Here is a 17,351-nt window from a genome sequence, read left to right on the forward strand (position 1 = left end):
TGTGCCCAAAATTCCCAAACATCTCATTACTTGCATGACACTTTCGCAGTCCCAGACATGACCAGGAATATCAGTTTAAAAGGAAGCCAAAAGATCCTTCCTTTCACCATTGTTTTCAAAAAGCTCAGCTGTTCAGACACCAAATGGGAGTTCAGCGAACCAGTGCAGCCGCAGAGAAGGTTACAACAACAGCTGACATTCCGATCGGCCCCCTATTAAGAAGAGGCTGCTTTTAATAAGCATTTTCAAAAGCAGGCTGGTGACAAACGGGAGCGTGTGCAAGGGAGTTTACGCCAAGCTCGCAAAAGGCCATTACCCTCTGGCAAGTAAAAAATACCCTTAGTGAGCAGCCAGAAGAGCTTCTACAGAGGGGAAAGGAGCCATTTCCCGGAAGGCTCTCAGCACCCCACAAATGGCTGCTGCTGGCCTATTTGTTGACAGACTAGCGAGTTCACATTTCTGTGGGCTTCTGGGGGACATGCCGGGGCTTATCAGTGGCTTCCCCCACAAACCTCAGAATGAGAATAATGCCCAAAGACAAGGAACACAGAGGGAGAATAGAAGAACATAAACAGAAGCCATGTTGGATCAGGCCATTGGCCTATCATCCAGTCCAACACTCTGTGTCACACAGTGGCCAAAACCCAGGTGCCTTCAGGAGGCCCACCGGCGGGGCCAGAACTCCAGAAGCCCTCCCACTCTTGCCCCCCAAGCACCAAGAAGACAGAGCATCACTGCCCCAGACATAAGATCATAAGAGAAGCCAGTGTTGGATCAGGCCAGTGGCCCATCCAGTCCAACATTGTTCTGTGTCACACAGTGGCCAAAACCCAGGTGCCATCAGGAGGCCCACCGGCGGGGCCAGAACTCCAGAAGCCCCCCCTGTGGCCCCCCAAACACCAAGAAGACACAGCATCACTGCCCCAGATATGAGACCATAAGAAAAGCCATGTTGGCTCAGAGGGGGGGGGGCGCCTGCTAGTTAAATTCCTTCGTGTTGGTACCAGCCATTTTCCCTGATAATTTACAAAGGTTTGTTCCTGCCCCCCCCCAATGTCTTTAGTGGAAGAGCTCAGATAGATCTAAAACTTTCGAGAAGGACAATATTTTCTTGATGTGGCTAATGTCAGGGGATGCCCACAGAGTTGCGCTGCCCCCAGCATCCTGTCCCACCGTTCTCCCGAGGCCTCTTGAGTGATTCGCCCATGATTTAAGAGGCACTGCCAGACGTCATGTTGAGCTTTGGAAAAAGTGCAGAAAAGGGCAACTCGAGTGATAAAAGGGTTGGAACACTTTCCCTATGAGGAAAGGTTAAGGCGCTTGGGGCTCTTTAGCTTGGAGAAACGACGACTGAGGGGTGACATGATCGAGGTTTATAAGATTATGCATGGGAAAGAGCAGGTGGAGAAAGAGGTACTTTTCTCCCTTGCTCACAATACAAGAACTCGTGGGCACTCCATGAAACTGCAGAGCGGTCGGGTTAGAACGGATAAAAGGAAGTACTTCTTCACCCAAAGAGTGATTAACAATTTCCCATGGGAAAGGGGGGGGGGGGGGGGGGGGGCCCTGCTAGTTAAATTCCTTCGTGTTGGTACCAGCCATTTTCCTTGATAATTTACAAAGGTCTGTTCCTGGGGGGGCCCCCCCATGTTTTTAGTGGAAGAGCTCAGATAGCTCTAACACTTTCGAGAAGGACAATATTTTCGTGATGTGCTAATGTCAGGGGATGCCCACAGAGCTGCGCTGCCCCCAGCATCCGGTCCCACTGTTCTCCCAAGGCTTCTTGAGTGATTCGCCCATGATTTAAGAGGCACTGCCAGACGTCATGTTGGCCAAAATGGAGGTCTGTCCTCTGTCCAGAAATCCTTTATCCCTGCGTCCACACTACATATGGCCCGTGGCTCAGCCACATATTCCAGAAGTGTTATGGGAGGCCAGATCCTTCCTCCCCTTCCCCCAGGCAGTCCTTAGTGCGCTGGTCAACGGTGCCGTGGGGGCCTTCTTTAACCCACTAGAAGAGCAAGGGCTCTCCCTCCCACCTGCGCCCACTGCTCGTGCTTTCACTCTGTAACAACTCAGAATACATCTAAATATTACTTTTCTCATCAGCAGCCTTATTTCTAAGAAGGGCACGGTAAGAACATAAGAGCATAAGAGAAGCCAATGCTGGATCAGGCCAATGGCCCATCGAGTCCAACACTCTGTCACACGGTGGACAAAAATACCAGGTGCCATCAGGGGGTCCAGAACACTGGAAGCCCTCCAACTGTTGCCCGCCCCCCCAAGCACCAAGCCCTACCCCCAGACTGAGAGATCCTACCTATACCTTGTGGCTAATAGCCACTGATGGACCTCTGCTCCATATGCTTATCTTAATTCCCTTTTGAAGCCGTCCATGCTTGTAGCCGCCACCACCTCCTGTGGCAGTGAATTCCACGTGTTAATCACTCTCTGGGTGAAGAAGGACTTCCTTTTATCCGTTCTAACCCGACCGCTCAGCAGTTTCATGGAGTGCCCACGAGTTCTTGCATTGTGAGAAAGGGAGAAAAGTACCTCTTTCTCCACCTGCTCTATCCCATGCATAATCTTATAAACCTCGATCATGTCACCCCCTCAGCCGTCGTTTCTCCAAGCTAAAGAGCCCCAAGCGCTTAACCTTTCTTCATAGGTAAAGTGTCCCAACCCTTTTATCATTCTGTGATAAATTTCCAATTCACGATAAATTCCCAAGTCCATTCAGAGGGGTAACTTGGCCAGTTTGGTGGCATGAACAACACAGTGCTTGCCTTAAATTCTAGAAATCTATATATTACTCACACAACAGAGACTCTATGGGTCAGAAGGTTTAAAGACATCTTGAGTGACCAGAGCATCACATCTGCCACTCGACAAAGAAATCGAGGCTGCCTTACACCACTCCCTTCCATAAGGCAAGTGAATCTGCACTGTGCGGTGTCCGATTCTCACTCTTACGCTCCACAGAAGCCCTCAGGGGCTTGGCCTCTAGATTACACGGAGCACTGGGCGTGGCTGGTGACCCTACCTCTTTGCCTCAAGTTTTCTGCTGTTCCCCTGAAGCCTGAACAGATTCGAGGCTGCTGCAGAACCTAACAGGGAGGCGCAAGGGCACAAGGTTCACTCACCGAATTGGTACCCAAGACTTGCAGCCTGGGCTCTCCAGACTCCAGCAGCTTGGCTACCATGTGGAGAAAGCTCTCGACAAATGGCTTGATGCTTTGGGAATGGCAGGCCATTAGGAGCTGGTCCAGGGCTTCCATGGCAATGAACACGTACCTGGGGGCAAATGAAAAACGGGCAGAAATAAATGAGCCTCATTATGAACACAAGAAGAGCCCTGCTAGATCAGACCAGTGAGGGTCCATCTAGTCCAGCATCCTGTCTCACACAGGGGCCAGCCAGTTCCTCTGGAGGGTCAGCGATAGGGCAGAGAGGCCGAGGCCTTCCTCTGATAAGAAACAGAACAGCCCTGCCCGATCAGACCAGTGAGGGTCCATCTAGTCCAGCATCCTGTCTCACACAGGGGCCAGCCAGTTCCTCTGGAGGGTCAGCGATAGGGCAGAGAGGCCGAGGCCTTCCTCTGATAAGAAACAGAACAGCCCTGCCCGATCAGACCAGTGAGGGTCCATCTAGTCCAGCATCCTGTCTCACACAGGGGCCAGCCAGTTCCTCTGGAGGGTCAGCGATAGGGCAGAGAGGCCGAGGCCTTCCTCTGATAAGAAACAGAACAGCCCTGCCCGATCAGACCAGTGAGGGTCCATCTAGTCCAGCATCCTGTCTCACACAGGGGCCAGCCAGTTCCTCTGGAGGGTCAGCGATAGGGCAGAGAGGCCGAGGCCTTCCTCTGATAAGAAACAGAACAGCCCTGCCCGATCAGACCAGTGAGGGTCCATCTAGTCCAGCATCCTGTCTCACACAGGGGCCAGCCAGTTCCTCTGGAGGGTCAGCGATAGGGCAGAGAGGCCGAGGCCTTCCTCTGATAAGAAACAGAACAGCCCTGCCCGATCAGACCAGTGAGGGTCCATCTAGTCCAGCATCCTGTCTCACACAGGGGCCAGCCAGTTCCTCTGGAGGGTCAGCGATAGGGCAGAGAGGCCGAGGCCTTCCTCTGATAAGAAACAGAACAGCCCTGCCCGATCAGACCAGTGAGGGTCCATCTAGTCCAGCATCCTGTCTCACACAGGGGCCAGCCAGTTCCTCTGGAGGGTCAGCGATAGGGCAGAGAGGCCGAGGCCTTCCTCTGATAAGAAACAGAACAGCCCTGCCCGATCAGACCAGTGAGGGTCCATCTAGTCCAGCATCCTGTCTCACACAGGGGCCAACCAGTTCCCCTTTAAACCAGCCATGGAAATAGCCAAGTGGAGTTACTAGTCTCAGACATTTTTACTATCCAGTCTGCACACATCTGCCTATTTGTGGCATGCCTAAAAATGAATTTTTAAAATCCTCAGCCAGGGGAGACTCTTGCCTGTCACAAGCTTTCCCCCACTAGACAGAACGTCCAGCTCTGCAAGACTAAAAACGGGACACAAATTCTGAAGCGGGCACGAGAGCCATTTTGTCCTTACCCGTAGCGGTGCCTGATGACATCCCTGCTCAGCTTCTCTGCTAAATAAGCCCCGATCCGGTCCAGCTTCTCTGGGGCAGAGACGGCGTAGAAGGTCAGCTTCTCCATGTCTGCTTTGACGAGGCCATCCTAAAGCAGATGGGAATCACAGAAAATAATGTTTAATCGCATTGCAGAAATCAGTATTCTTTTTAAAAAATATATAATTTTATTGTTTTATCAACAAACACAATAACAACAGTTCCAGTCTGTATATATACAGTATCGAAAGTTTCATCTTTTTCATACACAGGTAAGCAAAATGCTTCTTGTTGTCAACAATAAAGCAAAGCAAAAAGTTCTAAATACAGATTAAACATTATTACTTTTGAAAATATAACAGGTCTTGGTAATGTGAATTATCAGGAATTATGTTTTGGTCTACTACATAAGTAATTACAGGAAACCAAAAAGCTTGAAATGTTGTTTGGCAATTTGACAAATTAGTATCTATTGTGTAATTCACTAGTTTGCTTAAAAGAAAGTATTCCCATAGTTTGTTTTGCCGCATATGTACTGTAGGACCTGTTCGTTCTCTCCATTTTTTAGCAATTAAAATTCTTGCTATCACCAGAGAAATCAGTATTCTTAATCCAGTTTCCTCAACTCCCCTTTTCGGGGCCTTCCTCCACAAACAAAGGCCTTCGTGTGGTATAAAATTGCAAGTGGCTTGGTCTTTTAGTTCAGGACACTGATGAAGCATGATTGTTTACCATCCTACCAGTAGCACAAAGAACAAGTGAGACACACGTCGCTGGAATTGGTGCCATTGTAACCTTTCTCCTCCTGGACGTTTCTGTCTAGAAAATGACTAAAATGGCTCCATATCGAACAACATCTGGATCCAGCTGTAGAAAACGCTAACAAAAGCACACCTAAGGAATTAGGAATGCTGGTGTTTTCCCCCAGGCTTAGGGAGGGACCATGGCTTAGCAGTAGAGCATTCACATACAGAAGGTCCCAGGTTCAATCCCTGCCATCTCCCAGGAAAAGGACCAGGTAACATCGGATGTGAAAGGCCTCTGCCGGAGACCCCAGAGAGCTGCCGCCACTCAGATTAGACCATACTGGCCTTGCATAGGCCAACCGCCTGACTCCGTAGAAGGCAGCTTCACGTGGCCCTGTATTCATGGTCCTGCCGTTCAATCAACCTTCCTAAATGCAAGGCCCATTTTAACAATGGAGGTAAGGAGTCCACGGAAAGGTGGATCACTGCTGCAGTTGAGGGAGGAGACTTACATTTACAACTTTTTTAAAAAAAGGGATGACCTGGCTGGTCCTGCGCTTTAGAAGTACAGCAGGAAGGGCTACCAAATTAAAAAATATATATACTAGTATGCAGGGGTCCTTTCCTGCAGGAGCACACAGGAGCGGAGCTCCGGCAGTAAAGAGCCCAGGGGGTGGGCACATGCAACAAGCCCCACCCCCTGCTCCCAGCAGCCCTCAGTCAGAGCAAGAAGCAGCCAGGTAAGTTGCAGAGCTCCCCCCCCCCCAGTCCAAAACAGTCCAGTGACACCTTTAAGACCAAGTTTTATTCAGGTACGAGCTCTCCCTCCTCTGCGAGGACAGACCTGCATGTCCCCCCCCCCCCAATAGCTAGCAATCTGAAACAGTCCAGTGGAGCCTGAGCGGTGGGTGTTGCCTTCTGACACACTTCCGGTGATGTCAGGGGGTGTGGCATATGCAAATGAGTTATGCTAATGAGCTCCTGCACCTCTTTTTCTACGAAATGAGCCCTGCTAGTATGGCAGAGTCTCCTGCTCTGTGCACAGAGACAGGTAGTTAAGGGCTTCTCCTCAGCCATGGTTCCCTTTATCTGAAACTCTCACTGAGCTGATTCCCTTCAAAAGGTCTGTAATGACCTTCTTTGAAGAAGAGTTGGCTTTTATACCCCATTTTTCTCTTCCTTAAGGAGTCTCAAAGCGACTGATAATCGCCTTCCCTTCTCCCCAAAACAGGCACCTTGTGAGAGGTGAGAGCCAGTTTGGTGTAGTGGTTAAGAGCGGCGGACTCAAATCTTGAGAACCAGGTTTGATTCTCCACTCCTCCACATTCAGCTGCTGGGTGACCCTGGGTCAGTCAAAGTTCTCTCAGAGGTGTTCTCTCAAGAACAGTTCTCAAAGAGCTCGCTCAGCCCCACCTACCTCACAGGGTTTCTGATGTGGAGAGAAGAAGGGAAGGAGATTGTAAGCCAAATCCATCCTCTTCTTCTCTTCCAAGTGGGGCTGAGAGAGTTCTGAGAGAACTGGGACTGGCCCAAGGTCACCCAGCAGGCGTCACATGGAGGAGGTCTGGAGAATCAAGCCCAGCCCTCCAGATTAGAGTCCACCGCTCTTAACCCCTATGCTACACCATGCTGGGATTTTAGAAGCATAGAGAGAGCTGGTTTTAATTTACCAATGCTCAATTTGGCTGTTGGTATCAGGATTATTTTGCATGCCGATTGGGCTTTCAGACGGTTTTTAAACTTTTTGCTCTGTACTAATGATTTCTGTTGCAAGCTGCCTTGAGAGCCCAAAGAAACTCGCTTAAGCAGGAAGTAAAGTTTTACATGCATAAGAATGTAAATAAGCGACTGTGAATTTATTGCTGAAATGCAACCGTCACGCCTCTATCACTTTTGAGTACCCAGGAAACGAGAATCTGAAAGCTGCGACATCTGTTGTGAGGGGCCTTAAGCCAAGTGGTGCAGTAATTAAGAGTTCTGACTAGGCCAATCACCCTGGTTCAAACCCTTGTTCAACCGTGAAGCGCGTTGAGTGACCTCAGACCAGGCATACCCTGCTTCCCTATACTGTTCAAGATGGGTAGCCATGTCAGTCAGTCTGTAGCGCAGAAAAGAGCAAGAGCCCAGCAGCACCCTTAAAGACTAACAAAATTTGGGTAGGAGCTTCCGGGAGTCACGGCTCACTTCTTCAGATGCAGCTAGAATGTGAGTCCATGTGTCCTTATAGCAAAAGGTTGATGGATTTCCATTCCGTATGGCTAAATGGGGTGCCTTCCATGGACAAATATCAAGATGGGTGGCCGTGTTAGTCTGTCTGCAGGCAGCAAAGAGCCAGAGTCCAGGAGCACCTGAAAGACTTAGAAAATTTGTGGCAGGGGAGGAGCTTTCGAGAGTCACTGCTCACCTCTTCAGATACAAAGAGCAAGAGTCCAGACCACCTTAAAGACTAACAAAATCTGTGGCAGGGGACACGTTTTTGAAACTCCTTATTTTTGTGAGGTAAAATACGGAAGCAAAACACCACAGCCGCTGCCCTGAACTCCTTGGAGGAAAAGTCAGACTATAAATGTGATAGGCAACAAGTTCCGAAGAGGCATTTGCAGGTGCTTACTTTAGGATCCTCGGGGAATATGTTATCCACCAGGCGCTTGTAACGAGGCCGCAAGGCAGCACAGCAGCAGCAGACTCCTGCAAAAACAGAAGCAATGAGAACCCAGCTCTTGGGAAAACAGGCTTCGGTTCAAAGAGGAAACCCCATTTAAAACGACGGCATGAGATGGCATGCAAACGCCCAAGGGTCAACGCAATATTGCCCATCCGCATAGCTGTCTCACATGCACGGCAAGTTTGAGAACATCATCAGGGTTTCTTTTTTTTTTTGCAGGAGAAGATGCAGTAACTGGATGCACAAGCTCATGTATCAAAGCAGAGAGCAACGGAGGCCGGGACCCCTTCCTGACTATTGGTTTCATATCACAATGTGTGTGCTCCTCAGTGGGAAAGAACACTTAAGCCCGTTTCAGGTCACAAGACAGACGTGCATCTCACAGGCAAGCTCCTTTTGCTTGGGTTAGAGGACACGATGCAGCCTTAAAAGCCCACAGGTCCCTGGGCAAATGCTTCCACATCTACTACCCCCCCCCCCCGCCCGACTCAATTCAGAATGCATCCTTTCAACCATTGGTTCAATCAGCACAGAGAATCAAGCTACTGCCGGTATCTGAGGGCAGCCTCCAGGAAGGCAAAAATGGGAATAAAGGGAGAGTTCCATCTGTGATATCCCAGATCATAGAATCATAGAGTTGGAAGGGATCTCCAGGGTCATCTAGTCCAAACCCCTGTACGATGCAGGAAATTCACAAATACCTCCCCCCCACACACACACACACACAGTGACCTCTGCTCCATGCAGAGAAGATGGCCAAAAACCCTCCAGGGTCCCCGGCCAAACTGGCCTGGAGAAAAACTGCTTCCTGTCCTCAAAGTGGTGATCAGCATTTCCCTGGGCGTGTAAGAAAGGGCCACGAGAACTAAGCACTGAGGCAACCCTTCCTTCCCTCCCTCTCATGATTTGCCTAAGGTCACACAATCAGCACTGCTGTCAGATGGGGCCATCTAGCCTCTCCTTGGAAACCTCCAAAGAAGGAGAGCCCACCACCTACCGAGGAAGCCTGTTCCACTGAGGAACCGCAAAAAAGGAAATTCTTCCTAACGTTTAGCCGAAAACTCTTGTGATTCAATTTCAACCCGTTGGTTCTGGTCCAACCTTCTGGGGCAACAGAAAACAACTCTGCACCATCCTCTATATGACAGCCCTTCAAGTACTTGAGGATGGTGATTATATCACCTCTCAGTCATCTCCTCTCCAGGCTAAACATACCCGTGGGATATTCATACTAAAAATCCTGGGACCCTGTTCAAAATGCAAGGCATGCCCTATTCAACAGCAGGAAAAAATATGGGTTAACCTAACTGAATTAACCTAACTTAACTGAAGAATCCTTCCCTGGAAACCAAAGTCTGGAGAAATATTTGGACAATTCATCCAAACTGCTTCAGCCGCCTACCAATCCGAACATGGGTGAATTTTCCCGAGAACAGTAGAATTAGGGGTGCGTGGCTCAAAGATATAAGCGCTTCAAGAACTTATAAACTCCCAATTCTTGACACAGATATCTTTATGAATTATCCCTTAATTTTCAGGAAGCGAATGCACTTGGGAGTGGATGGGGAAAAGAACCCCTGCAATGAACAAGACAACTCAGAATTCATTTAGCGTATAGACAGCCCTAAAAAACGCCCCTGGTGCAAGCTTCTTTCCTGTTGTCCAGAGATCCCCCCCCCCAAGAGAATTCCAGAACTGTTAACATTTGCTTTTCCATATATAATGCCTCTCTCTCTCTCTCTCTCTCTCCTTTGCATATAATGATCTACAGAGCATGGATTACACAAAGCCTAATTCCAAACGCTCAGATTTCCAGGGTCTCAGCAGAGTATATATCAGCAGAGTGATTAGTATCTGCATCAAACCAAAAAGGCCTTTATAAGCCAGCCAGCTAAAGAGGCACCGAGGTCCAAGTCAGACAGAGGCACAAGCACATTAATGGGGTACATGGCAGCACCTGCTCCACACAGCAAGTGCTTAAGTGCAGCTGAAGGGGATGTACCCAGCGAGTCGTTTTTAAGGCAATAAGCAGAAATCATGACTCCACAGCTGTTGTAAAACCAACAGCTGGCAGGGAGAGGAGATCCTGACACCTCTTCTTGCCTTCTCACTAAAACCAACTCTTTTAAAATAAGGAGCAATCCAACAGGTTTTCAAAATGTTGCACTGAATGCACTGGAGCCATTAAAAGGGGAAGAGCTTACGCGCCCACTTGGTTCTCAACGCCAAAATTAAAGGGGGCTCTGAAGACGCCACCTACCAAGACCCACACAGGGACCCGGTTCCCACGCCGGATTGTAGTCGTAGGAACTGTCTTGCTCGGCAGCTGGAACCAGGACGTATTCCTTCATCTCGGTCCTTGCTGGCTTCTCCGGGCCACTTTCCTTCCTCCTTCCAGCAAACGGCTTCGCAATGCCTAATTCATACACCGGCAACCAACCCCAGAACTTATCTAACTAGCCCTGCATCGACACGAAAGAACCCAACACGCTTCTAAAGGAAAGCGTATCCGATTCCGGGAACGATGCCAAGTCGAAAGAAGACAGGCGGGGCGACGAGGCCGTTCCACCTGACACCTGTGCCATTTAGCCTGTCTGCGATGCTGGGAGACGCACCGTTCTAGAAACCGCATCAGCCTAAAGAAAAACTCACCTGGATACCCAAAGCTCAGCTTATTACTAACCTCAAAATATTATCCTCAACTAAAATACAACCGTAACAACACTTGTGCCTGTTGACAGACATTCCCCAACCTGCTGAAAAAGGAATGCCAAAAACATCTCCTCAGGAGACATTTGCTTTTGCTGACTTCTTACGGCATCATGACGAATGTCCCCTCCAAGCACAGTCTAGACGGCGGCAACATTTCATGGCAGCGCCGTCTTCTTTGCACAATCAAAAGGACAAAACGTCTCAGCAGTGATGATGACAGGTGGAAAACTTTTCGAGGCCATAGATTTTTGTCGAAAACTTCCTGGCCCATGTATGAAAACGTCGTCTCTATATCTGTAGTTGTCAGGGCTCTTGCTTTGTAAATCCATCGTGTAAGATTGATGGAGAGACAGAGAGAAGGACCACGGCTCAGTGTGACAGCCTCTGCTTGGCCTGCAGAAGGTCCCAGGTTCAATCCCCGGCATCTCCAGCTTAAAGGATCTCATAGCAGGTGATGTGAAACACCTTTTTCTACCGGAGACCCAGAACAGCCCCTGCCAGTCTGAGTAGACAATACTGACCTCAAAGGACCAAGGGTCTGGCAGCTTCATGTGTTCATGGGCTAATTGTGAGGTGGGAGGCATGTACACAGTCCAGGCTTGTACACAGAATCACAAAATCCTAGAGTGGGAAGGGGCCATACAGACCTTCTAGTCCAACCCCCTGCCCAATGCAGGGCCAGCCTAGAGCATCTCTCACAAATATTTGTCCAGCCTCTTCTTGAAAGCTGCCAGTGAAGGGGAGCTCACCACCTCCCTGGGCAGCGGTTTCCACCTTTGAACCACTCTGACCATGAATTTTTTTTTTTCTAATATCCAGCCAATACCTTTCTGTATGTAATTTAAACCTGTTGCTTCGGGTCCTCTTCTCTGCTGCCAACTGGAACAAGCTCCTTGCCCTCCTCCAAATGACAGCCTTTCAAATATTTTAAGAGAGCCATCATGTCCCCCCTCAGTCTCTTCTTCTCCAAACTAAACATCCCCAAGGCCCTCAGCCTTTCCTCGTAGGGCTCAGTCTCCAGACCCCTGATCATCCTCGTCGCTCTCTTTTGCACCCTCTCGATTTTGCCCACGTCCTTTTTGAAGTGAGGCCTCCAGAACTGCACACACAATACTCCAGGTGCGGCCTGACCAAGTCAGTACACAGAGGGGCTATGACCTCCTGCGATTTCGATGCTATGGCCCTTTTAATACAACCCAAGACTGGATTTGCCTTTTTTGCCACCGCATCACACTGACGGCTCATATTTAGTTTACAGGCTCATATTTAGTTTAGATCCTTACCCCAAGATCTCTTTCGCATGCACTACTCCTCATGGTGCATTTGTGTTCTTTTGCTAACATGAGTCTGGGACTTTTCAGTTTAGAAAAGAGACGACTGGGGGGGTACATGAGAGATATTTATAAAATTATGCATGGGCTGGAGTTGACAAAGAGAACTTTTTCTCCCTCTCCCAAAATACTAGAACTCGAAGGCATCCCATGAAGCTGATGGGCAGGAGGTTCAGGAAGGACAAAAGGAAACACCACTTTGCACAGAGGGTGATTAAAATGTAGAATTCACTGCCAGAGGATGTAGTGATGGCCACAGGAATAAACCGCTTCCAAAGGGGATCAGATAGATTCATAGAGGATTAGTCTATCAATGGCTACTAGCCATGGCGACTGAGGGGAACCCTCCATATTTAGAGGCACTAATCCTCTGACTCCAAATAGCTTCAGTTTGCAGTTCTGACATATTTATTACCTAAGTTGTTTCTCCCCCCCCCCCTTGAACCCAAGCAGATGATAACCAGAAACCAAGCTTGTCATTCTTTTTTTTAAAAAAACATCTTCAGCATGCTAATTTAACAAGCCACCTCTATATATACAGCTATGATATGTAATTCCATTTCATTGTCTGACAAAGTGTGCGTGCACGCGAAAGCTCACACCTTGAATAAAACTTTTTTGGTCTTAAAGGTGCCCCACTGGACTCTAACTTTGCTTTATTGCTACATAGATAATTAAGGAAGAGCAATGACAGGGAGTCCATAAAGATATCTCAACCAAAATTAACAACTCACAAGCAGTCTCACTTGAAAAAGGCACACATTCTTGACTATCTTATAATTTGAAACACCAAACAAGTTTGGTTGTTGTTCAGTCGCACAGTCGAGTCCGACTCTTTGCGACCCCGTGGACCAGATCACGCCAGGCCTTCCTGTCTTCTGCCGTCCTCTGATGTTCGTTGCATCTATGACACTGTCTAACCATCTCATCCTTTGCCGTCCCCGTCTTCTTTGACCTTCAATCTTTCCCAGCATCAGGGTCTTCTCCAGTGAGTGCTCCCTTCTCATTTGGTGGCCAAAGTATTTGAGCTTCAGTTTCATTATCTGGCCTTCCAGGGAACACTGCCAGTGAACAGTCAGGGTTGATTTCTTTTAGGACTGACTGATTTGATCTTCTTGCAGTCCAAGGGACTCTCAAGAGTCTTCTCCAGCGCCACAGTTCAAAAGAATCTATTCTTCGGCGCTCGGCCTTCCTTATAGTCCAACTCTCACAGCCATACATGACTACTGGGAATACCATTGCTTGGACCATGCAGACTTTTGTTGGCAGGGTGATGTCTCTACTTTTTATCATGCTGTTGAGGTTCGCCATCGCTTTCCTCCCAAGGAGCAGGCGTCTTTTAATTTCATGGCTGCAGTCACAGTCTGCGGTGATCTGGGATCCCAGGAACGTGAAGGCTGTCACTACTTCCACGACTTCCCCTTCTATTTGCCAAGGAGTGATGGGGCCGGATGCCATGATCGTAGTTTTTTTGATGTTGAGCTTCAAGCCCACTTTTGCGCTCTCCTCTTTCATTCTGAGCAAGAGGCTCTTTAGGTCCTCTTCACTTTCTGCCATTAGAGTGGTATCATCTGCATATCTGAGGTTGTTGATCTTTTCCCCAGCAATCTTAATTCCCGCTTGTGATTCATCCAGGCCAGCATTTCGCATGATGTACTCTGCATATATATTAAATAAGCAAGGTGACAGTATACATCCTTGTCGTACTCCTTTTCCTATGCTGAACCAATCAGTTGTTCCGTATCCGGTTCTAACTGTCGCTTCTTGGCCCTTATACAGGTTTCTCAAGAGACATGTGAGGTGGTCTGGTACTCCCATCTCTTTAAGGACCTGCCATAGTTTGTTGTGATCCACACAGTCAAAAGCTTTAGCATAGTCAATGAAGCAGAAGTAGATATTTTTCTGGTACTCTCTTGCTTTCTCCATAATCCAGCGAATGTTGGCAATTTGATCTCTAGTTCCTCTACCTCTTCGAAACCCAGCTTGTACTTCTGGTAGTTCTCTATCCACGTACTGTTGAAGCCTAGCTTGTAGGATCTTGAGCATGACCTTGCTAGCGTGTGATATGAGTGCAATTGTGCGATAGTTTGAACATTCCTTGGCATTGCCCTTCTTTGGGATTGGAATGTATACTGACCTTTTCCAATCCTGTGGCCACTGTTGCGTTTTCCAAATTTGCTGGCAAATGGAGTGCAGCACTTTAACAGCATCATCTTCTAAGACTTTGAATAGCTCAGCTGGAATACCATCACCTCCACTAGCTTTGTTGTTAGCAATGCTTTCTAAGGCCCATTTAACTTCACATTCCAGGATGTCTGGCTCAAGGTCAGTGATTATACCGTCGTGTTTGTCAAGGACATTGAGGTCTTTCTTGTATAGTTCTTCTGTGTATTCTTGCCATCTTTTCCTAATCTCTTCTGCTTCTGTTAGGTCCCTACCGTTTTTGTCCTTTATCATGGCCAGCTTTGCATGGAACGCTCCCTTGATTTCTCCAATTTTCTTGAAGAGATCTCTAGTCCTTCCCATTCTATTGTTTTCTTCTATTACTTTGCACTGTTCATTCAGGAAGGCCTCCTTATCTCTCCTTGCTGTTCTCTGGAAATCTGCGTTCAGTTGGGTAAATCTTTCCTTTTCGCCTTTGCCTTTCGCTTTCCTTCTTTCCTCTGCTATTTGTAAAGCCTCATCAGAAAGCCACTTTGCTTTCTTACATTTCTTTTTCTTTGGGATGGTGGTGATTGCTGCCTCCTGTACGATGTCACGAACCTCTGTCCATAGTTCTTCAGGCACTCTATCTATCAAATCCAGACCCTTGAATCTATTCTTCACCTCTACTGTATATTCATCAGGGATGCGATCTAGGTCAAACCTGAATGGCCTCGTGGTTTTCCCAATTTTCTTCAGTTTAAGTCTGAATTTTGCAATGAGTAGCTCATGATCTGAACCACAGTCAGCTCCAGGTCTTGTTTTTACTGACTGGATAGAGCTTCTCCATCTTTGACTGCAAATTATATAGTCAATCTGATTTCGGTGTTGCCCATCTGGTGATGTCCATGTGTAGAGTCGCCTCTTAGGTTGTTGGAAAAGGGTGTTCGCTATGACCAGTGTGTTCTCTTGACAAAACTCTGTTAACCTTTGCCCTGCTTCATTTTGCTTTCCAAGGCCAAACTTGTCTGTTATTCCAGTTACCTTTTGACTTCCTACTTTAGCATTCCAGTCCCCTATGATGATGAGGACATCATTTTTTGGTGTTAGTTCTAGGAGGTGTTGTAGGTCTTCATAGAACCGGTCCACTTCAGCCTCTTCTGCATCAGTGGTTGGGGCATAGACTTGGATTACTGTGATGTTGAATGGTTTGCCTTGGAATCGGACAGAAATCATTCTGTCATTTTTGAGATTGTATCCCAGTACTGCCTTTTGCACTCTCTTGTTGACTATAAAGGCCACACCATTTTTTCTACGAGATTCCTGGCCACAGTAGTAGATATAATGGTCTTCTGAGTTAAATTCGCCCATTCCTGTCCACTTTAGTTCACTGATTCCTAGGATATCGATGTTCAGTCTTGCCATCTCATTTTTGACCACGTCAAGCTTACCTTGATTCATAGATCTTACATTCCAGGTTCCTATGCAGTATTGTTCTTTGCAGCATCGGACTTTCCTTTCACCATCAGACACATCCACAACTGAGCGTCCTTTCGGCTTTGGCCCAGCCGCTTCACTCTTTCTGGGGTTACTTGTACTTGTCCTCTGCTCTTCCTCAGTAGCATATTGGACACCTTCCGACCTGAGGGGCTCATCTTCCGGCGTCATATCTTTTAGCCTTTTGATACTGTCCATGGGGTTTTCTTGGCAAAAATACTGGAGTGGGTTGCCATTTCCTTCTCCAGGTGGATCACGCTTGGTCTGAGTTCTCTGCTGTGGCCTGTCCGTCTTGGGTGGCCCTTCACGGCATAGCCCACAGCTTCATTGAACTGCGCAAGCCCCCTCGCCACGACAAGGCAGTGATCCATGAGGGGCCACAAGTGATGGGCCACTACATAAAAGTGCCTAACATCTGGTGACACTCTGGACAAAACTCTATGGTAGAATTAGCTTCAAACCATAGAGTTTTGCCCCCAAAACAGAGTGTAGCCCCCACGATGTCACCAATATGTGTATGTCACTTTCGGGTGATGTAGGCACGTCACTGACATCCCTGACGTGTACGTCACCTGGAGGGGGCATAGGAACGTCACGCTTCTTCCCTCCCCTCTCTTCGAGCCTCCTTGTAAGTCCACCGCCGGCTTGTGGGCCAGACTTGGCAACCCTACTTTTCTCGTAGGGCTTGGTCCCCAGGCCCCTGATCATCCTTGATCCCGGTCAAACGAGCGGGATGATCCACTGCCAAAAGGAGGCAAATTAGAGCCGGAGCAAAAAGAACCGCGGGAGTGCAATCTGACGTGCCCCCACGGCTCTATGCTCTGGCAGCTGATCAAATGTTGTGCAGCAAACCGGCAGTAGCACAGTTGTGCGCATGCGTGGGATGGGGAACGGCGCTGGCTGCGACGGGCTACCAGCGCTTCCCCGACCAGACGCCTGGAGTTGCCGCACATCATCCGGAAGGTAGTGCTCTGTTGCTAGTACCTTTTAAATGTGCATTTTCGGGCCGAAGGGACGGATCGGGGATGGGTGCGTGATGCTTCCCAGATGTTGCGGTGTGCTTGATGCGCCCCCGATCTGTCCCTCTTGCGGGGCAAATCCTCCTGTGTGACCGGGGCCCTCATTGCTCTCTTCTGTTTGGAGGCTAAGGCCTTCTACGGCTGTTACCTGCTAGCACTGAAACCTCTGAATATGGAGGTTCTCATTAGTCACTATGGCTAGTAGTTATTGACAGACCACTCCTCCGTGAATCTCTCTAACCCACCTTTAAAGCCACCTGTGCACAGGGTCATCACTATATCCACTACTAACTCCAAACCAGTGGCACCAATGGTCCAAACAAGATAGGACCAGGCCAGACAGGACTCTGAAAGAATATTCAACCCCTTGCCTTGCTTTCATCTAACAGGGGGGGGGGAACCTTACTCCCCCAATACCTTGGTAAATTTTTTCCTCCCTATTTCTTTCTTTCTTTCTTTTTGCCCAAGGAACTTTTCAAAGAGTCGGGAGAGATAAGAGGAAGCAGGCAGGCATCTATCACATGTCATCCTTATCAGTTCTAGAATGGCTGCTTGCTTAACAAGACTGAAGGAGATTCATTTTTTCCCAGCAGGCTGCCAAGGTGGGTGGAAGTCAAAACCGTATTCATTAACC

The 17,351-nt window shown here is 48.3% G+C and overlaps 1 protein-coding gene across 1 annotated transcript in view; it reads right to left on the reverse strand.

Moving 5' to 3' along the window:
* Positions 1-232: 232 nt before the first annotated feature.
* LOC107112103 (protein EFR3 homolog A-like) overlaps positions 233-17,351 on the reverse strand; it is a 21,154-nt gene continuing 4,035 nt past the window's right edge. The window contains exons 2-5 of the mRNA XM_015413175.1: positions 7,963-8,039; positions 4,587-4,714; positions 3,144-3,294; positions 233-256 (exon numbers count right to left, since the gene is read on the reverse strand). Coding sequence (XP_015268661.1) covers positions 233-256; positions 3,144-3,294; positions 4,587-4,714; positions 7,963-8,039 — 380 coding nt within the window. The remainder of the gene's footprint in view (positions 257-3,143; positions 3,295-4,586; positions 4,715-7,962; positions 8,040-17,351) is intronic.

Source organism: Gekko japonicus, unplaced genomic scaffold, assembly GCF_001447785.1.
Source record: "Gekko japonicus isolate JY-2015 unplaced genomic scaffold, Gekko_japonicus_V1.1 scaffold5525, whole genome shotgun sequence".
NCBI lineage: Eukaryota > Metazoa > Chordata > Lepidosauria > Squamata > Gekkonidae > Gekko > Gekko japonicus.